Source organism: Halyomorpha halys, unplaced genomic scaffold (assembly GCF_000696795.3).
Source record: "Halyomorpha halys isolate HHAL.00 unplaced genomic scaffold, Hhal_1.1 Scaffold936.1, whole genome shotgun sequence".
Lineage (NCBI taxonomy): Eukaryota > Metazoa > Arthropoda > Insecta > Hemiptera > Pentatomidae > Halyomorpha > Halyomorpha halys.
This window is the reverse complement of record NW_027107336.1, coordinates 152,734-175,708: the sequence shown is the minus strand read 5'-3', so window position 1 is coordinate 175,708 and position 22,975 is coordinate 152,734. Positions and strand designations below refer to the sequence as shown.

Genomic DNA, 22,975 nt, shown 5'->3' with positions numbered 1-22,975 from the left:
GGATTGGAAGGGCACAATAATAACCAGAAATTACTAGTGGAGGTAAAAAAAAATCAAAAAGGTCCAGTATCGGGTGAAAGGATACCTAGAAAGGAAAAAGGTATCTCAAGAAATACAAAAATATTTAGTAGGCCAATATAGTAGTTGGATTGGAGGCCCAATGGGATATGATACCAAAAATAGTAGGTGAAGTAATTTGAGAGGCCATGTACACGGATGAACTTCACAATATTATTGGTAAAAAGGTCTCGCAGATTGTTGCTACTATGTTAGCTGAGGCTATAGGGGACGCCATAGGAGCAGTATATGATGAGAAGAAAAAAGAATGGGTGTCCCGACCATGAAAAGAGTAACAGAAATAATAAGGGACCTGGGAGGAAAAGTCGATGAAGAAGCCCGCGTTCTCTTCGAACAAAGGGCTGAATCAAGAGCTAAAGATAGAGAAAATAAGAAAAAGGACCACAGCCCTTTCGAACGAATACGATGGAGCCTGGACCATCAGTTCCAACGAAGGAGAAGAGTAAATATGAGGGAGCGGTACCGCCCCCGATGCCTCAAACTCTGCTTTTCCACTCCCTTGAGGGGCGGGTTTACTACTACGTGGGTGCTTGAGGTGCTCCAGGACATGAGACTTGCCCTGATGACCCTGTCTGCGAAGGACGTCAGCGGAGGATGGGAGAGCTTGCCTATCAGAGACTATTTGGACCCCTTGCTCTGCCTTCGATGTCAAGATTATATCCTGCAGGTCAATATGGGTTTTGGTACTACGTCGAGGGTGGTCGCGCTAAGTAGTGGCGAGAGGAGGCTTAGATGCTGGTGGTGGTCGTTCACCCTGCCCTCGTACAGGGCAGATCAGGCAGCATGTTATGTCAGGTGGGTCAGAGTTACCTTCGGTCTGGTCTCAACATACATGCCACCTCGACAGGCAAATGTAAATATCAATATAGTGGATAGTATAGCTGCTGTGGAGGCTGTCGCGCTTAAGTATAAAAGCGTGATAATCTGTTCTGATACCAATTAGTGGAGCAAGGCCTGGGGTTCGGTTCGCACAGACGCTAGAGGGAGTTGGATCGATGTGACACTAGCCACGGCTCCCATGGCGAAGCGTATTACGGGCTGGACTCTACGGTCAGACACGAGCTCCGACCACCGGGTCATAGCCTTCAGTGTGGTGGAGGAGGAAGGCGTTGTCCTAGAAGTAGAAAAGGGCTTTGTAACCCGATCGGCAAACTGTGAATTGGGGGGAATACTGGCTAACAGAGAATGGGAGATGATGCCGATAGAAGAGGAGACCGAGATTGACCACAGAGTGGCAATGCTGACGGGCGCCATCACTGAGGCGGCAAGTATTATCCTCCAACGCCGAAGGGTGAGAGTACGACCAGTCCCATGGTGAACGCAGGCTCTGACGCAGTTAAAAAAATACTACAGGGCCTGGCGTAGATACCAAGAGTGTAGAGGCGACGAGAGTAGGCCTGCACTCCGAGAAGAATCTAAGCATAGGTATAAGGTATATCGAAACGGTGTGCGTTGCCAAAAGAAGAAATCCTGGGACGAATTTCAATAATCTACAATTAGAGGAATCAGAAAAGAATCCCTGGGGTATCCCGTACAGGGTGGCACTGGGAAAGGTTAAGCTGTTACAAGTGATGGCGGCTATTAGAGTGAGAGGTGCCCAGGCAACAACATTGGAGGAGGCTGCCAAGATGTATATAGACTACACATACCCTAAGGATGATCCGTCCCAGGACAGTGCAGATGATGGAATGGTTAGACGCACCACGTTATACCCACCAGGTATCGACCTATGCCCACCATGGGATATATGGGACCTTCGTTTTGCCGTGGACAGGCAAAGGATTGGAAGAGCTCCGGGACTGGATAGCATAGGTGCTGCAATCCTCAAGAACAGTGCCCCTTATATCGAGGAGGAATTGTTGAATATATACAACGAGTGTATGGATGAGGGGCAGTTTCCAAACAAGTGGAGGATTGCAGACTTGAGACTGCTCTACAAAGTAGGTAGCAAGGATAAGGAAACGCCAAAAGCCTACCGACCTATATGTCTCCTCCCAGTAGCTAGTAAGGTCCTGGAGCATATGATCGTCTACAGCCTTAGACCAATCCTAAGTGCTACAAGCCATACACGGCAATTCGGCTCGACCCGTGGCAAGGGAACTACGGATGCATTGCTGAGAGTGCGTTGGGACGTGGAGGATAGGGCGGAGGAATACGTGTTATTGATCACGGTTGACATCTCCTCCTTTGACATCCTTTGACAGCGTTTGGTGGCCCCGTGTACTCCAGCGGTTACAAGAGCTCGACACCCCCAGTAATCTATACTCCCTTGTAGGTAGTTACCTAAATAACAGGAGTGTCAGGAGAAGGGGTAACTATTACGAGGTTGAGAGAAAATTCGAAAGAGGATGTCCGCAGGGTTTGGTCTTAGGTCCAGCTCTGTGGAAGCTTATATTCGATGAGTTACTGGGGGAACTAGAGGACAAGGGGTTCCTTGCCACGGCCTACGTCGACGACCTGGCAGTCATCGTGGCCAACAGTAGAGCCAGACTTAAGACAGAAGCAGAGAGGTGTGCCAGTCACATAGGAGAGTGGTTTGTAAAGAGGAAGTTGAGCATGGCAGGAGCCAAGACTCAGGCCATACTCATAAGAGGCTCCACGGACAGGGCTCATCCTATTTCACTGGATATCCAAGGAGAACGGGTTAGAACGGGTGAGGAGCTGACATATCTTGGTGTAAGGATAAGGAGATGATTTGATGCCACTTCTCACCTGGTGTATCTAACTCAATAAACCTCACGTAGGCACAGAAGAGGAGACTGGCCAACATAAAGAGATTGCCTCTGCTGAGGGTCAGGAAGACATGCAGAATGGTGTGACATGAGGCCGTGCAAGTGCTGGCCGGAACGATGCCCCTAGACCTCATCCTCAGGGGGTATGTCCTTAAATATGAAGTAAAGGAGCAGGGACTGCAAGCGCTACCGGAGGAACTCTGAGAGAGGATCGGCGAGACTCCAAACTTATGGAAGAAAATACTGCAGGAGGATTCAATAGAGGAGTGGAATAGACGGTGAGTAGCAAGCCAGAACGGCGCTACTCTGTGAAAAGTCTTCCCCACCGTACTTTCTAGATTGAAGGCTATGTGGGTTCTCCCGGACTATTGGGTCTCACAGATCCTAACAGGACACGGGGGTTTCCGGGGAAAGCTGCATACCTTTGGAAAGAACATCGACCTCCGGTGCCCCACGTGCAGAGTTCCTGAAACAGCAGAACACGTAGTAGTAGATTGTTCCACCATGGAAGGACACCGAGCCAGGATGTCGAGAAAGACCGGGATTTTCCCCCTCGTCGAGTCGGACTTTCCCCGTTTGATAGAAGAGGTCCTTCCACCAACCGTTGTTTCTGGGTTTGGATTGACTCGTTTTATTTTACCACAAGTGCCATGGTTGCGGGAGAGTAGGACACTTAGTGGCCGAATGTCCACACACAAGATATGTGCACGGAAATATGGGGCACATATCTAAACAGTACCCATACATATACCGAAGAAGAGGTGTGGGCCGGGACAAACTAATGGAGATCAACACCCAACAGATACGGAGAAGAAACCGGAAATTGAGTAGATCATCAGGAGAATGATAAGTACTCTGCAAAAAGCCTTTTACAAACTGATAAATGTTATTGACAGTTCACAATGCTAATTCCAAATAGTATTAGTCCTTATGTTGCCAATAGGTTTTATAAAATTAGGGATAAAAAGCCATATTAGTATTCTATCTAATCCATCTCCTAAACAAAGCGTTTGCGAACATACCTTCACTTTGAACAACATTTAATATGAATCTTAATGTTTACATTTAATTAATAAAGTATTTAAAACAAATAAATGGGTTTTATTTATTTCATATAACATAAATAATTCATAACAATGAAAATCTTTAGGTGTGAGTATCTCCTAAACAAAGATTCTGTGGACATACATTCAGAGGAAATTTTTTTCTTGTTTTGAGTTGATATTTTCAGTTTGGCCACTTAACCCTGAAACACCCTGTATATTTCTTTTACTATTGTTTAAACAAATATACCGCCAACCTGTTTTTATTAAAAAACTGTGAGTTTTATTAAGAACAAATAAATAGGTTTTATTACGTAAATAATTCATAACAATGAAAATATTTAGGTGTGAACATCTCCTAAACAAAGGGTTTGCGGACATACCTTCAGAGGTAATTATTTTCTTATTTTGGGGTCCTTAGTGTTTATCTTCAGTAGATTTAAAGAAATAGGTGAATTAACTGCAGGAGCATTAAGGAAAGACGGTCCAAGAAACATGAACGTAGTGGATCTCCCAAGTCGATCGATACTGTTAACCCAGACTTCTACTGGTTTCGTAATGTGTAAGTAATAAAGCTGGTTGGGGCCTATTGTGGAAATTCATACACCGGAAGACCCTATTCCTACCATTCCACTCACGTTATCGCATTAAAAAAGAGAACATGGATTGCTGGAATGTTACGTGGAATAATCCACTACATTAACTTGATGACTCCGTTTACAGCAGAGGATGAGCTACGAAAACGTTCAGAGTATCGGGGCCAATTGACGTAAAACTATCTGTCCAGGGAACAGCTAAGATCTCCGCTTGCGCCAACGAGTCAGAACCAACTGAGGTGAGAATGATAAAGTGCGGGATAAAAGTAAAAATTTCCTGTTAGTATTTTGTTTTTTTTAACATTATTAGATTTATTTTATAGCCGACGAGATTCTCGTTTGTCCTATTGAGTTCAAAGGTTATAGAGAAATCTTTATTTATTTATTTGTCGTTGGATTTTAAATTGGATTTGGAATTAATTTCAACGGTAAACAAAACAATGCATTACCTAATTCATTAGGGTCGGATAGTAAGCTCCTGCAATAAAAGAAATCATTTAAGGAATGCACTATGAACTCTTAAAATCTTTTGAATAACTTGTTTCCTAACCTCTTTGCAGAAGGAATTAGTTGTTTCATTTAATCGATCATTTCTGCTATTTATGAAAGCATTTATTTTGTTATTATGTGCTGTTTACGGAAGCCGGTCATGACTATGAGTCGGATGACTTTTAATGTTTAAAAAAAAAAAAAAAAAAACTTAAATTCTCTAAATAATTATGTTAGGAATTGTTTTGATTATCCTAAAACATAAAAATTATGATAAATATAACCAAACTGATATTATTTGTTTTTATTAGAACATGCATCTCCTCTGAATCTGGTAATTTTATGAATATTTTTTAAATAGTGACAGCATGACTTGCATCAGGATTGTTTTTGTTTATTTTTTTTGTTAATCCCCACTTTATTCAGGGTAGTTAGAGCAGAATATTTATCTACAAAATGGGCTGAAATCTTATATAGCTGATTTTCTTTAATTGTAGCATATCTGTCAAAAAACAATTTCGTTTTACTTTGTCTTTGGCCTTCTCAATAGATTGTATCTCAGTTTGTTATTACTTTGTGACAACCCTACTTGCTTTGGGATGGTTTGTAGGAGGACCCCAGTTGAGAAAGTAACTTCAGTTTAATATCTTCAATCCAAAATAAAATAATTTTTTTTTTTGTGAAGTGTACTACTAGTTAAGTAGTAAAGTAGAGATGTAATTCAGTCACTGTATGACTATCTAGAATGTCTGCATCCTTTCACAATTAATATATTATTTTTTTTATTTTTCAATCATTGTGAACAGCCTTAAAGCTTAGCAATATTTCTTTGTCAAAATGTTTTCATTGGCTAATGTAGTAACTATATGACAGCTTATTTTGAGTGTTATAAATTTGAACTATTTAACTGTTTCGTACTGCACAAAATCCACAACCTTTAATTTTAAATGATAACAAAAAATAAAAATATACTTCTATTTTTATAAAAATAACAGCTTTGGATCCAGTTTGCATAACAATGTAACCTTATCTTAACTATCAGCATGTCCTATTTTATATTGTTTTTTTATTATATTGTGTCTAATGTTTTATAATTAAATGTAATTCAAAATGTATTGTCTTATTACTTCCTGCTTAGGATAATTGCAATTGTAGTTCTTGATTGGTTATTCATTGGTAATGCCCAGGCTGCTGAATTTTTAATCATGTAACTTTTATGGTCACATATCCATTTGTGAAAGTACTTTTTTTATTTTAATTCTTAAAATATATGCTATCCTTTACTCTATCTGGATACTGTTTTAGTCTCTACTGGATACTATGTACTTAATGTTTTAGTCTAATGAAATCTCAAGAAAATATTAACGATATATAGTTTTTGAAGTTCCATTAAATTACTGTTTTTCTCATTCTATGCTGAACTGTAGTGACTCTCCATTGTAGCATCTTTCCCTTTAACCAAGTTATTTGATCCCACTTTCAATCATTTGCCTCCATTTTTCTCTAGTTTAAATCCACTGATTTTTTTCTGGCATACCCGTTCTCCATCATGCCATCTTTTGGCTAAGATTTTAAGTCCTTTTTATCATAATCTTACATCGTAAGTCCCTATATTAGAAAGCACTTCAAATTTCGAACTGGAGATATCTAAACCATCCTGAACAGCAACTCTTAACCTAGTTCTAACTGTGTCCTATCGTACCATAGGATTAAAGGTATCATTGAAATCAATTCCTTAATGTTTTTCAAAACCTTTTGCAACTAGACATGTTCTGAATCTATCATCTGAACAACATTTCGATTTATATACCCAGGAACAATCGAGAACTTTCTTCTTCTTGGGTGATGGAACCAATTTCCAAGTACCATTTTCTTTTAGTGTTTGAATCTCTTCCTTCATTGCATGATACCACTGATTTGCCTCTCTAGAACTGATAGCTTCATTAAAAGAATTAGACTCTTCATGAATAGCTAACATAGCATAATCTTCCAATCTTGAAGGTGGTTTTAATTCGTCTCTATTCCTCAGATGGTATCTTTGATCATTGCCTTACGATCTCTGCTTCGTGATTATCTTCTATTTCATTTTCTTGAATTTCTTCTAATTTAGTATCATGCTTTTCCTGTTCATGTTCTTGAGGAAATATTATATTAGAATTAAAAAATACAGTGTGAAACAATTTTCAACCATGTTATATGGATGACATGATTTCAATAGTGAAATTGAAAGCATGCCAAGTATGAGGATTATTAATTAAAGTGCATGAATATGGGACAATTGTCCCGAAACGTAAAACTATGAAGAAAAATACAAAATAGTTTATATTCATCTTTGGAAGTTTTTTAATCTCAAAAATTTATAGAAATATATTAGTAGGTGATTTATTCTTAAGCCTAGACATTTTATCGTTTGAGTTGGAGTTATTTTCTAAGAAAACATCATTTCTACTAAATATCACCTCTTCAATTTTTAATGTTTAATTGTTAGCTGTGGTGATGTCAGGAATTGGTTGAGTCATGTCAGAAATATTTACTGTATTATCTTTGTGCACCTCATGGCCATCCTGAAACAGCTATTCAATTGCTGTGTGGTTTTTGGGGTCCCATTAAATTTCTGTTTTTTCCCATTTTATGCTGAATTGTAGTGACTATCCATTTTAAGTATTTTTTGGCATCTTTCCCTTTAACCAAGTTATTCGATCCCTCTCTCGATCATTTATCTCCATTCTACAACTCTAGTTCAAATCCACTGTCTTTTTTCTGGCATACCCATTCTCCATCATTCCATCCTTTGGCTAAGATTTTAAATCCTTTTTATCATAATCTCCCCAGTATTTGTTTTTAAATTTAGCACTTACTTTCATATATTATTATACTGTTGCATAATATGTGAAGGAGCATTCTTCCAAAGTTTGAACCTTGGCATAGTTCTTTTAAATATTTTTAATCACCACCTTGTTATTTAATTAAACTATTCCTTTATTCTTAGTTATTATTAGTATTAGTAAATCAACATGCACTAGTGTTGTTATATAGGTTGAATAATAAAAGTAAATCAATGAGAAGACTGTGAATTTATTACATACAAGCAAACAAACTTGGCAGCACTGAGAGAACAGAAAGCATAGGTTTTTAGGAATTTATTCAGTTTTAGGAAGGTTATTCAGTGGTGCCAAGTACATACATTAATAAATTATTTTTATTTTCTTTAACAAGTATCGACTTCTGTATATTCTTCCAAGTATCCAACTGTGTGTAAGAACCCAAGTAAATAATCATGTAGTCATACTGTATGGGAAATCCTATAGGTGCTGACCAAAAATGATTCCAAGGATTCTAACTGAAGTTTAGAATTAAATGGATACACAACTTATACTTATACTTTTTTCATTGAATAACCCTGATGAAGTTTGTTCTTGCATGTTATTCTTTATAGAACAGAAAGTTGGATATTTCTTCAGCAACATGCGAGCCAACTTACCATAGCAGAAACGAGTTTCTTAAAGAAAGTGGCAGGAAAAACTAGTAAGGGCTGGGTAGAAATAATAGCATCTGAGCATTAGAAATGAAATTTTTTGTTGTTCTTGAGGGAAATGGTATAGCCATGTTTGTTGGATGGGAGATGACCAATAGGCCCGTTGCCTGATGAAAGCAAAGCTAATAGGAAAGTACCTTGTTGGTAGGCCAAGGCTCTACCTATAGTGACTACTAAGATAGGCTCATAGAGGAATTCAGTTGCTCATTAGATCAACTTTGAATAATGGCTTTAAGCAAATGATCATATAAATATTTTTGGGACTATAGTCTGTTATAACAGGATCACAGAATTTCTTTTAGATTTTTGAAACTTGGAACCCCTCATCCATTTTCTTTTTTTTCATAAAAGTCACTTCATAAGCCATGCATTGATACAATGATACCCAAAAGCTGACATTTACAATTAGTGATAAAAAAAACACATTAAAATATAAATACCTTATTCCAAAGTAGAACTAAACAATGAAAATTGTTTTAATAACTTGCATGATTCCTATGTGCTGATTATGAACTGCTTTGTGATATGATGTATTTCATAATTTTTATGGTCAATCTTAACAATGGTTTTTTTTTTTTTTTATACCAGATCGGCCTGGTGGGCCTTACATGGTTGATATAACTTATATTATATATATTTTTTAACAGTCGATTATGAGGGGATATAGTCATACAAATGACACCCCTAACTATATAAAATGATCTTATTAAAAGAAAAAAAAAATAATAATAAAATAAATAAATAAGAATAATACTTCTTAATAAAAGAGGAAAGTAAAATTAATAACAAAAAATATTGATATTGGCACACTTAAATAAAACAAACAATTGTCTTCTAATAGTAAAAAGAAACAAGTTAATTTGAAAAAAGGAAGAGAGAAAAAATAAATAAAATAACAATAATAGTGAATAAATAAAATGAATAATAATAATAAGTAAATAGAGGTAGTGTGACTATGAATTAATTTTATATTTATTAAAAATTTATAAAAGAATGTCCTGTAGCAGTCTAGGCTTCAGTCTTCGGGTTGAGGTTGGGTTTTCCAGGTTGTAGGTCACTGCTTCTTTAACTGTCGGCAACTGGGAGTGGAACTTCATGAACCGTTTTTTTATATAATCCTCTATTGACTCCATTTGTAATTCGCGATGCTATTGGCTATTTCTTATGAACCAAGGAGCATTAACTGCGATTCTTAGGACTTTATTTTGAAAAGATGTAGTTTTTTCCTTTTCGTGAGGGATGCCGCTCCCCAGACTTCACATCCATACATCAGCAGTGGCCTGAGGATTGTTTTAAATATAAGAACAGTTGTTTCTGGTTTTAGTTTGGAATTTCCGTTTAGGATAGGATATAGCATTGCTAACCTTGCATAAGTTTGAGTTAGTTTGATGTTGATATGGTGATTCCAGGTATCTTACTGTTTCACTGGCAGGATTCCATTTCACGTTTTTACCTTTAAGGATTAGATCTGGTGGGCGTCGAAGAGTAAAAACTTTTGAGTTCCATTTTTCAATGTTCAAGCTAATCATCCATTTAGTGAAATATTGTTCTAAATCATTAAGGTGACTTTGCAAAGTGTTTCTAGCTATTATTATGTCATCATGTTAAGAGAACACAGCTGTATCCTCAGTGAACATAGCTATGGAGGTGTGTGTGGACTGGATGATGTCGTGAAGGTAAAAGTTAAACAAAATAGGAGAAAGGACTGAACTTTGTGGAGTACCAGCATTGATTTGTCTAAGGGTTGAATTTTTGTTATTAATTCTGACTGAAAATGTTCTACCATTGAGGAATGAGCTCAGAATATTGTATAGGTATTCTGGAGTGCCTGCTTTCTTTAGTTTATATAGGAGACCTCAATGCCAGACCTTATCAAATACTTGTTGGAAATCTCAGAACGCTACCAGGGTGTCTCTTTTTTTCAAATCCGCTAATTATAAATTCCAATAGTCTTGCCAGTTGGTGAGAAGTGGAATGACTGTATTTAAAATCAGGAATTATTTCAATGCTTTGAAAAAAATAATTAAGATTTTTTTTATAACTGATTCCAGTAATTTTCCAAAAATGGGTAATAAACTGATAGGTCTATAGCTGCTGATTTGTTTAGCGTTCTTACCAGGCTTGTGAATCACTATAAGTTCGGCTTTCTTCCATGTATCCGGAAAGTATCCAGTACGTAGGCAACTGTTGAAAGTTGACGTGATAAAAACGACAGCTTTCCTGGTTAACATTTTGATTGCTATGACTGGGATCAAATCATGGCCAGGACTTTTCTTTATCTTGAGCTTTTTAATCAGGTCCTGGATTTCTAACAATGGGTTTGATATAAATTGGACATAAAGTGATTGAGCGACCTTTTTATCATTAAAAAGGCTATTGTTAATACTAAGAAAATTTATTTGCTCTAGATCTGGCAACATATTTGTGATGTCTAGCATGAAGGTGTTAAATGAAGTACCGTGAAATTACTATTACAATAAATTTAATAATCTCATTACTCTCAAACTTAATACTGAATTAATGTTTCATCAAATTAACTACAAATGTTGTTAGTGATACAAGACCATTTAGATTGTTTAATCCAAGTATTCCCTGGGTTTCTTTATTAAAGGATATTACCTGAATCAATTGCAATTTATTGGTATTTCATGTAAGAATGGAGTGGTCTGTATATAATGGATTTAAAATAAATTGAGTATGGTGAAAAGTGAAAATGAAACCTCTAATCTTGAATGGTTTATACAACAACTGATTATATATAAATCAACCAACAGGGTTTACAAGATGGATTTGTTAGCTTAGTATTTGATTTTGATTATTGATTTGAATAGGGTTACATAAAATAGTAGAAGGTATTGCAGTTTACTTGGTGGTTGATTGGTGATGGACTATTGAGATTTTGATGAAACTTGAAGACTGGTTTTTCTATTATGCTCTGTTCCCTCATCCTGCCTCTGTCTCTCTTGCCAGGGTGTGTTAAAGACCTTCTCACTTATGGTGAATTGTTGAGCATGAGCAAAATGGTGTTGCTCTGATGGGACTGTGTTCATTCTCTTAACCTGTACTGACCTATTGGTTACAGAGACCCAACTGCTTCATGTGTTTGCCAATAGATGGTAGAGTCTTAATATCTTATTTAAAATCTGTGAGGGGGCTTCCTCAAACCCATTTCACTTATGATGATTAGTGTGTGCTAATTATAAACTATTCTGTATAATTAGATATAGTGTGTTTTTATGGTAAATCTTGAATCTGGCTGTACATTTGACATTAAATGTTTGAGTGACCAATTTACTATTACAGAGGCTAATCTTAAGCCTAAAAAATTGTATATGTGTATACAGTTGTAACAAATTCTTTGTCATTTCTATCATTAGGGTGTTAAATGTTTAACATAATAACATCAAATGTAATATTACAATTAATTTAATGGTCTCATTACTTTCTATCTAAATATTTTAGTTTAATTACTATTATTACATATTTAGTTAAAAGTATTATGTTGTATGTTAAGGCTTTGTGGTCTTAGGTGAGTAATTTGCCTTTGCCATCCATTGGGCTAGATCCAATCCTACCAAAATGTATATATACCTCATTCCGGGACACAATAACAAATAAAATTATTGTGAACTTTAAAAGTTTTTTATCACCTTCTCTTGGTTGACCCTCCCAAGTTGGTTTTTTTGGCAAACTAAATCTGACACAAAATTGAACTCTCAAGCCAGGTTTTATATGATAATGCCAAGCTTGCTTCTGGGCATGAAGCAATCCTCTCCGAACATGAATATGGGGTATGGCTGGCTGTTCCTGATCAGTGCGTTATAAATTGATAAGATGAAAGTGGAGGGTAATGTACTGACCTAATTAAATATAATTTTGTTGTTTTCCATTATAATTTAATTTGATAAAAATATCGATTATTTTAAAATTTAAAAGCCCTCTAGCTTTAACATTTTTAAAAATTTGTAGTTTTGATGGGTGACTTTTTTTATATCATAGAAAAAAAACAAGGGGATGCCTCTGACAATTTTTTGTGTTAGTTTTTAAGGACCAGCCTACTATTCCCCCCACCCCCCAACCATCTTCACCTGAAGAATTTTTGACTTCAAAAATGTCTATATTAAATGTCAGTTAATTATCCAAAATTAAACATTCTCACTAAATAATCTTAATTTTTTCTTTAATTATAAAATTATTTTAATTTTCCTTTTGGTAATGTTTTTTTATTCGATTTTAATAATTTTTCTTTTTTTTAGCTTCTTTCTATGGTGGAAGCTACATTTCAGTTCCTTTAGAGGAAGCCAAAAGTACTACAAATATTCACTTCAGATTACTCACTAAAAACTCTGATGCAATATTGTTTTTGGCTGCAGGAAAAACTGATTATTGCTTGATAAAGTTGGTCTCCGGGCGACTTAAGGTATTTTACTTAATTATGCTATTATGTATTATCAGTTGATACTAATACTAATAAAAATATTTCATAGCTAGTTTTTATCTATTTTGTGTGTTTTTTTAATCTATTATCTAGATTTTTTCTGGTTGTGTATGGCATAGCTAAATCTGTAAAGATAAATTAAATAACAGATTTAAACCATCCACACATGGTTTACCGGTTTGCTTTGGATCTGTTGCTTCAAAGACCTGGATAGTCTTTTGCTTATAGAAAAAAGACTATCAAGAAAGTTTTTTTTCTACATAAGGCACAATTCTTTTGTATAGAGCAGTAGAGAAGACCTTTTTTTATATATATATGTATATATATATATATATATGCAGTATAAAGTTGCGTGATTCCTCTGTGATTCTTACATTGGATGTTGTTCCCTTTTGTTTTATAAATTAGCACTGTTTGGCTATTGGATCATTTACTAGGGATCACGTCTTCCCAAATGAGCAATATTAATTCTTGGAGTACTGCTGCAATCTTCCACTTGGCTGCTTTGAAAAATTCTTCTGGAAAACCATCTGTCCAAGGCACCTTATGGTTTTTCATTTCCACTACAATATCTATAATGTCCTCTTTTTAGGGTGAGGTATCTGTATCCTTATCAACATTTTCTATTGCTACATTCACTTGTTCTACTTCTACTTGTTTATGGTTCAGGAGCCTCTGGAAATGTGTTTTCCATTGGTCTTACACTTCTGCATTATAATATTGAGTTTAGAATTATTTAAATGTCATCTATTTATTTGTACTTTTTATTTCTCTCATTATCTAATAACTTATTCTGATTAAAATATAATAAATAGTTGATATATATTTAAACCTTTTCTGGTTCTTCTCCACTGCACCTAACTCTGGAATTTCCCATGGAATGGGGGTATTTATGGGACCAATTTTTATAGTAAATCAGATTTTGAAATAAATTCATAAGAGACACTTTTTACTGTTTTTGACAATTTGCATGCAACTAAGAATGCAACTGAGGGTGTTTAAAATCGTAAAAATCTAAAGGAAAAAATTGTTTTAAAATTCAATTTCCTGTAAGAATCCATCATCATAATTTGAGTTTCCTCGACCCCCCAAGGAGACTAAAATGGCTACCATGAAGATGACAATAAATAAATGCCTCAATTATGATGATGGATCCTTACAGAAAACTGAATTCTGGAATGATTTTGTCCTTTGGTTTTCTTTGATTTTCTGCACTATTTGAACTTAAATCATCAAAAATTTAAAAAATAATTGTTTGAGGTTTTTGGTGATTTACGTCTTCAGGACACGTTAGATCAAAAGTCGGTTTGTCATAAATCTCATTGGCTATCATGCTTATATTGCCCTACATCCAGTCATCAAGACTAGACCTCCTCCTTGCCGTTTGGTGCAAATAATTGGCACAGTTCTCCAGTTTTGAACTTCAAGTAGAAGCCATGCACCATTACTGAGTCTTACCATCTAAAATTTGGATAACCAACTAGTATTTTTCCATGCAGTTTAACTGACAGCATCGTCTTGGATATCTCGGCATCTTCCAACCTCTCGACATGCCTGGTCCACCAAAGTTTCAATTCAGTCTGATGAATCTGTCAAGTTAGGTATGCTTGTAAAACCCCATGAGTTCCACATAGTTCCATCTTCTCCAGACTCTATCTTCTCTAACAGGACCAAAAGTTTTTCTATTGAAGATGAGAAGTTTATTTTTTGGCAAAAAACCAATCCTTGAGCGCGGAAGAGAATACCAAATACAGATGCATCTCCTATTCGTTCATTTTAGATTTGCCTATGACAGCATTCAACGTGAGGCTCTTTAGCAGGCAATGAAAGACCTGAATGTACCTGCTAAACTAATCCGTCCTGTAAAACTTACAATGAGCAATACTGAATGTATGGTACAGATTCAGGGAGGTCTGTCTGAGGGATTCACCTCTCAAAATGATGTTCGACAGGCATTTCCCTAGCCTGTCTGCTATTCAATATCAATCTAGAAAAAGTTATTAGAGAATCAAAGGTTCAGATCAGTGGAACCATTTTTAATCATATGGTACAAATCCTGGGATAAGCAGATTATATCGACATTATTGGGAGATCAAAAGCTGTTGTGGAAGAGGCCTTTCTTGTCCTTGATGATGCTGCCAGGAAGCTGGGACTTGTTGTTAATACCAAAAAAACCAAATATATAATAGCTGGTCAGGAAAGAGGTTTTAATGAAGATTTTATCCAAACTGGTCATTACTCTTTTGAACAAATTGAGGAGTTTGTGTACCTCAGATCACAAGTTAATTCCACCAATGATGTTTCAGGCGAGATAAGGAGACGAATAGCATTGGCCAATAGGTGTTTTTTTGGACTTTGTCAGCACTTTGGTAGTAGCTCACTATCAAGATCCACGAAGACCAGATTGTGCAAAACGCTAATTCGACCAGTGCTGCTCTACGCCTCGGAAACTTAGGCACTTTCGGAGCCGATGAAAGGGATCTCCAAATGTTTGAGAGAAAGATACTCAGACACATCTACGGCCCAGTAAAGGATGATTCAGCTTGAAGAAGACGCAGGAATAGGGAAGTCTTCTTGTTAATTGGTGAGCCTGATGTTGGAAAAATTGTGAGAATTGGTAGGCTGTGCTGGGCAGGCCATGTGGATGTGGCAACAATGGGAACTGATGAGATCCCAAATAAACTTCTCAATGAGCGCATACATGGGCCGCCCAAAGGTTCGATGGCTAGATGGTGTTAAAGAGGATTCAAGGACCCTGCTCAGAGTGAAGAATTGGAGAGCAGCTGCACTTAACAGATTAAACTGGTGGAAGCTGCTTGAGGAGGCCACGACCCAGTAATGGCTAGCCGCGCCGATGGATGATGATGGTATTCTCTGTGAATGCAGGTGATTAGCCTTAGTAATAGAGGCCTCTTATCTTCAGAACAGCTGGTCCACCAAATAGTTATATCAACTTGGAAGGAAGTTGGCACCTGAGCACCTGTTTGTCCATGGGCATGCTCCCTAGCCAACAGTGATGTTCATCTCCAAGAGGGCCCTGTAAAACTCCTTCCAAGTGACTTTGTCATATGCAGCTTTACAATCAACAGAAAAGAGGTTATGGGTTGCAATTTTATATTCTTTTCTCTTTTCCAAGAACAACCTTAGTGTGAATAACTGATCCAATGAGGACCTTCCTTGCCTAAAACCCACCTGATATTTACCAATCTCCCTCTTTGCATGAGAAACTAGTCTCTCAAAGATAATTGTCATGAATAATCTTCCTTCTTATGAAGTGTGTATATAATTCCTCTTGTTCTGTCCTCGGGCATCCTTTCTTCCTCCTATATCTTCAGGATAAGGTTATAGAGCTCCTTCCTCAGTTTAGTTTCACCATAGTGTAGTCATTTTGCTTTAATTCAATCTAGTCCTAGGACCTAGTGGTTTTTAAGCTTCTCTATGGCTGCTTTGGCATCTTTGTCATCAGGAGACTTTGCAGTATTAGGGAAGTCATCTTCTTCCTACCCTTGTAGTCATTTTTGCCCATTCCTGCATATTCTTCTGTATTTTTTTCTGAAGAAGTGCCTTGCCCATCCTTTTGGGATATCTTCTTTCTCTGTTAAAAGATTACCATCTTCATTCTTGCATAATGTAACTTTTGGTTTGAAGACATTTCAACACTCCTTTACAAAGTAAAAGAAAATATGACTACCGTAGGCTGCTCTGCTATTACCCAGATCTTCCATACTGCTATTCTGAAGAATTGTGTCCATTATAATCCAAAAAAAAAAAAAAAAAGCTAGAAAATTAGCAATACCCGGAATTGATAGAGCACATGCCACTGTTTTGATGCAGCAAAAATCAAACCTAAATTTCAAACATTGGAGAAATGAGAGGGGTGAACATGTATGCTGAAACTCCCCGTATAATCATGGGAATCATACCCTCTATATGTTCCTACTTACACACTGGATGATATATCAACTATGTCAGTGTAATAATATACAATACAAATTATCAAGTGTATTGAAAAATTGTATCAGTCTCTAAATACCATTTCCCCAAGTACAAATTTTGAAAAAGAAATAATAGGAATTATGTCCTATAAAGGGATTATAATACTTCAAGATTTCATACCTGCATTTTTTTCTCTTCTGCCCCTATTTAAAGTTGCTTTAATACACTATTTTAACTTCGTGATAATGAGGTAGTGATCAGAGTTTATCTCTAGCCCTCTATATCACCTAACATTGTTAGCCTACCTCATACCACTAACTGGAGGGTCAGGAGACAGATTTTCACCTTCTTGACCCTTTTAGGGCATGAACACAGCTGTTTCTAAGGAAGCCCTTTTTTATTAATTATTTAATTACTTTGTTATTAAATAACAATTATTTACTTAAAATGTTGATTTATTAATTATAAAGTAACAAATAATTATTTAATTTGCTGGAAGATTGGTGATTGACCGTGTGTATCAATGAATGGAATATGGTCTGGGTGCAGTCAAATAAAACTCAAATAGTAAATGGGTGTATTATTTTTATTTGAGCCAACGTTTCGCCCCACGTTGCAGGGCCTCATCAGGGCTAAAAAAGATACAAACACTTGACATAGTTACAAACAAAAAACATTAGTGGAAAATAACAGGGGTATACAATGAAACATAAAATTTAATAAGAAAATTTAAAGGTTATAAACAATAAATCAAAATGGTAATAATAATAGATAGATATGAGATAAAATAAGAGAAGAAATATTAAAGAAAGTACAAATTAAGAGATGAAAAGGGAAAAGAATAAAATCAAACGAAAATTAATGAGACAGAATTCATACATGTTTTGACGGAAGTCAAAGTCAGAGTGAACTGTTTGTATTGGGAGGAGTGGGGATGGCAGTTAAGTTTATGATTTAAGATGGCAGTTTACTTTAAAATTATTTTCGTTATTATGTGTCGTACTTAACTGCCATCCCCACTCTTCCCTATACAAACGATTCACTCTGACTTTGACTTCCGTCAAAACAGGTATAAATTCTGTCTCATCAATTTTCATCTCTTAATTTGTACTTTCTTTAATATTTCTTCTCTTATTTTATCTCTTATCTATCTGTTACTGTTACCGTTTTCATTTATTGTTTATAACCTTTAATTTTTCTTATTAAATTTTACGTTTCATTGTATACCCCTGTTATTTTCCACTAATGTTTTTTTTTTTTTTTTTATAATTATGTCAAATGTTTGTATCCTTTTTACCCCTGCAACGTGGGGCGAAACGTTGGCTCAAATATAAATATTACACCCATTTACTATTTGAGTTTTATTTGACTGCACCCGGACCATATTCCATTCATCTTCAATTATTTAATTTATTTTACTTGTCTTCATTATGAAAGACCTTGGTTGTGCTTTCAGACAGTTCCAAGAAGTGCTAAACTTTTTTTGAAATACTAATTACTAGTACTTTGGTTTATTATATATTTTACAAATTGTGCATATATATTTTTAATTTTCCTCTCTTTAGGTCCATTTAAATTTGGGAGCTGGAGAATCTACAATAACGTCTCCATTAGGTTTAAGACTTGATGATTTAACCTGGCATCAAGTTTCTTTTTCACGTATTGATGCATTTGTGAATTTGACTATAGATAATATTCATATAAGCAGGTTTGTATTAGTTTATTTGATTTGTTTATGATTATTTTTCTTATTTTAATGAAATTTGTGATGTACAAGTTATGTCCAGAATGTAGGAGTATTGTTGGACTGTCATGCTGTGTGAATTTTTTTTTTCGAAAGTTGACAATACTGAGTGGTAGTTTAATTATGGAAGAACGAATATTTATCAAGCAAAGGATTGGAAGACCTTTAATTGTGACCCCAGAATCGGTGCAAAAAATTTATGAAACTGTTCATGAAAACAGCTAATTGATCCTGGAGGAAATGTCTGCGATATTTCCATAAATTTTAAGATTTTCTTTACACTAAACAATTACAGAAATTGTGGTATGTTGAATATTCTCCTCAAGATTGGTCCAAAACAACTGACAGATCACCACAAATTGAATCAAATCTCTTTGAGCAATTTGAATAGGAAAATGAAAATTTTTCTTATCTTCATTATGGCTGATGATGAAACATGGGTGACTCATTACACTGCTGAGACTAAAAGACAGTCATCGCAGTGGCAGAACACTGGTTCCCCATCTGCCGAAAAATTCAAAACCTTAATTTCAATAATAAAAATTGTGGCATGTGTGTTTTGGGACCGGAAAGGGATCATTTTGGTAAACTTTTGCCTCAGGGGGAAGCAGTTACTGCTGCAGGATACTGTTTGATCCAACACAAGCTCAAGAAAATAATTCAAAACAAATGGAGAGGAATGTTGATGAATGGAGTGTTTTGTTGCATGACAATGCTCCCAGCACACGGCCATTACAACTAAGACGCTTTGGAACTCGTTTGGTTGGGACATGCTAAACCACTTTGCTTACTCCCCTGACATGGCGCCTTCAGTTTTTCATCTTTTTACCTTTTTCATTGTTATGAATTATTTACATTATATGAAATAAATAAAACCTATTTATTTGTTCTAACTACTTTATTATTAAATTTAAACATTAAAATTTATATTAATTGTTGTTCAAAGTGAAGGTATGTCCACAAACGCTTTGTTTAGAAGATGGATTAGATAGAACACACTAATATGGCCTTTTATCCATTTTTTAACTGTATAAAAACTATTGGCAACATAAGGATTTATGCTATTTGAAATTAGCATTGGGAACTGTCAATAACATTTATCAGTTTGTAAGAAGCTTTCGCAGAGTACTCATCATTATGCCTTCAATTTATACTAATGGTGAATATACTGATATAGTGTTTGTGTACAGTTTTTGCAATGGTAATGCTGATGCTGCCCTTTGTGAATATGCCAGGAGATTTCCGAATTGAAGATTACCAAACAATTCTATCTTTAGCTCCATGTTTCAACATCTTAGAGAAACTGGTACATTTGCTATAATGCTGACGATATTTTTGCCCCTTTACGCAATGAAGAAAGGAGTTCGACCATATTCCAATATTTTGATGATAATCTATCTGGCAGTGTACGAAGAGCTGGAGTAAATTAAATATTACGCCAACTAGAGTATGGAGAACTCTCATTGCAGATGGACTTCACCCAGATCATTATCAACGGGTACAAAATTTATAACCGCAAGATTTTCAGCAAAGAAGACATTTTTCAAATTGGTACTTAAATCAAGTTGAGCTTAATCCACAATTTTCAGGAAACATTCTCTTGACAGATAAAGTTACCTTCACAAGAAGAGGTATCTTCATTCAGAAAAATAATCACCTCTGGTCGCAGCGAAATGCCCATGCAATTCCTGAACATCATTTTTAGCACCAGTTTCAGTGCAATGTGTGGATGGGGATAATAGAAAATATTTTAATAGGTCTGCATTTCTTGCCGCCTCGACTTAATGCTGGAACATTTCTGGAATTTCTTATTAATGATTACTATGATTTAGTTGAACATATTCCATTACCACTGAGAAGGGACATGTGGCTACTATTTGATAATTGTCCTGCACATTATGGAAGAGGCCTATGACAATGGCTAAATGTTAATTATCCCAATCAATGGATTGGGCGTGCAGGACCAGTGGTTTGGCTCTCCAGATCTGACACTACTGAATATTTTTGTTGGGGGTGCCATTAAACAAAAAGTTATGCAAGGCTGGTCAATGATCTTAATTCCTTACAAAGAATGATAATTAAATCTTGTGAAGCAATAACATATATCCAGTGCCTGCCGTTCTGCCACTGCTCCTGTTGAAGAAAGATGCCGAGCCTGTCTTAATGCTCAAGGAAATCACTTTAAACAACATTTAATGTGAATTAAATGTTTACATTTAATTAATAAAGTAGTTGGAACAAATAAATAAGTTTTATTTAATTTATATAACCTAAATAATTCATAACAATGAAAAACTTTAGGTGTGAATATCTCCTAAACAAAGTGTTTGTGAGCATACCTTCAGAGGAAATTTTTTTCTTGTTTTGAGGTCCTTAATTCATATTTTCAGTTTGGCCACTTAACCATGAAACACCCTTTATACCTGCAATATCCTGTCATTTTTTTTGAAAAATTTAGCACTCTTACTTTTTGGACTTGCTTTGTACTTTAATATGTTGTATATTGGTCTAAAGGTATTGAGGGTCAGATAGAGAAAGGGATTGATGAATAAGGTTTTTAGCAATATTGATTTTTTGGTGATAAGGATGTTGCGAAAAATTGTTAAAGGCGAGGATGGTAAGAGTTAAAAGCTGATAGGATTTTGGTGATCATGACAGGATTGATATGAAGGAAGAGGTCGTCTACTTATTTCTTGATAAAAATTATGTTGTGCGAGAAAAACAGAATTATGGAGTCAAGGAGGTCATTAAGGAATATTCTAGAAATATAGGCAATTTCACATGGAAAGATTGGAAATCTGGTATTACAATTTATCATGAAAGGCCAGGTAACCAGAATTACTGCAAAGTTCTAAAGATTCAAGAAATGAGGTGAGGTTAAGAATGTTGAGGTTCAATAATGGTCTAGTTCTCCTCTACAATATTTTTTTTTTCCCTTTTGTCAGCCCAAGACTCCCATTGAAGTTCTATACTGCCCCTCCTCTACAATATGAAGTGCTTAGTTAATGGTGTTGTGTGAAGTGCACCTTCAACCTAAGACCAGGCGTTACTTCACTTTTGACTGGCTGGTTGGATATTATTAGTGGACTGTATTAGAAATAAGGCATAAGGTAACAGAAAGAGAAATTATTTACAATTTATAGGTTGGTTGAATAAGAGAGGAATATTAAATGTTAAATACTAAAACTACAGCATATGAAGGGTGGCCAAAATGAAACATTTATGATTGAAGTGTTAATTAATTTTAATTAGGGTCTATAAAACCTGTTGATATGCATATCAATGATGATGATGGATGGTGATGGTGTGAATTATATATAGAAGAAAGGTGACTTATTCATGCTTCTTTCTTCTCCTCCACATCCCTCTATTTCCCCTCTCCACAGCTGCCGGAGGGCACTTTAGAAATGTCTGTACTCACTCATGGTTTTCCACCAAATTTGAATGAAGAAAAGATGCTGCTTGCCCAGAGAAGAGGTGGCTTTTTCTCCTTTGCTTTTATCCACAGCTCGCTAGTGAGTCTTTTTTTTATCTTGGCCACACAGGGCGCTGGCGTTACTAATTAGTCATATGTTTATAGTTTGGATGGCCCTCCTTGTTTCAAATGTTATGTTTAAATGGAACAGGGTATATTAGTAAAAAGGCTTTCAGCATCAAAAGAAGTTAAGATAAAGTTGTCAGGGATGATAAATGATTGTAGTAGTTATTTAAAGTAGAAGGAATTGCAGATGTCAAAGGGATTATTATGGTTAAGAATTTGAATCAGAGTTGGGCACAAATTATTCCATTGATGAGAGACGAATACATTTTTATTCGAAGTTTGTATTTGATTAACAAGAGTTGAATTCATTTTTATTCGAATAAACAATCCGAATACTTTTGTATTCGAATATTTGATATATTATTTCAATCGAATAAAAAATTAGAATTTATGCACATGTGTTAATAAATATACATACATTTATTATATTACCGTATGACGGCATTTAAAAAAAGCGCCGTGTTTTTTTATTGTTTTATCGTACGCCGTGTTTTAATTGTTTTACTGTACGCCGTGTTTTTATTGTTTAATTATATTACTGTACGACATAAATAATATGTTACATGACTTCAGGTATCGATTATTGTGATTATAGCTGACTTGAATAGCACTGGCAATCAAGTCAGCCTTTATGGGAGCTCTTTGTAACAGTCTTATAGGTTAATAAGACCATGTGCACAATTTATGTATGTGAGTTTATTTGAGTAAAATAAACTAGTGAATATTAGTGTCTTTTTATCCCTTTACCTACATTTAACATGGCACTATGGTGTCTATTATACTTAAGTTTGACCTGTACCTACCTTATTTGTCAAAATCTATAGCTCTATAATATGTTATTTT

General features: G+C 35.5%; 1 protein-coding gene across 3 annotated transcripts in view; it reads left to right on the top strand.

Annotated features, from left to right (window-relative positions):
- The first annotated feature begins 5,047 nt into the window (after nt 1–5,047).
- kon (chondroitin sulfate proteoglycan 4-like protein) overlaps nt 5,048–22,975 on the top strand; it is a 132,552-nt gene continuing 114,624 nt past the window's right edge. For 2 of the 3 annotated variants that reach the window (XM_067045646.1, XM_067045645.1), the window contains exons 1-3: nt 5,048–5,272; nt 12,730–12,893; nt 18,413–18,555. In XM_067045646.1, the coding sequence (XP_066901747.1) occupies nt 5,209–5,272; nt 12,730–12,893; nt 18,413–18,555 (371 nt within the window). In that variant the 5' untranslated portion in view covers nt 5,048–5,208. The remainder of the gene's footprint in view (nt 5,273–12,729; nt 12,894–18,412; nt 18,556–22,975) is intronic. The other variant, XM_067045647.1, reaches the window with a different exon arrangement.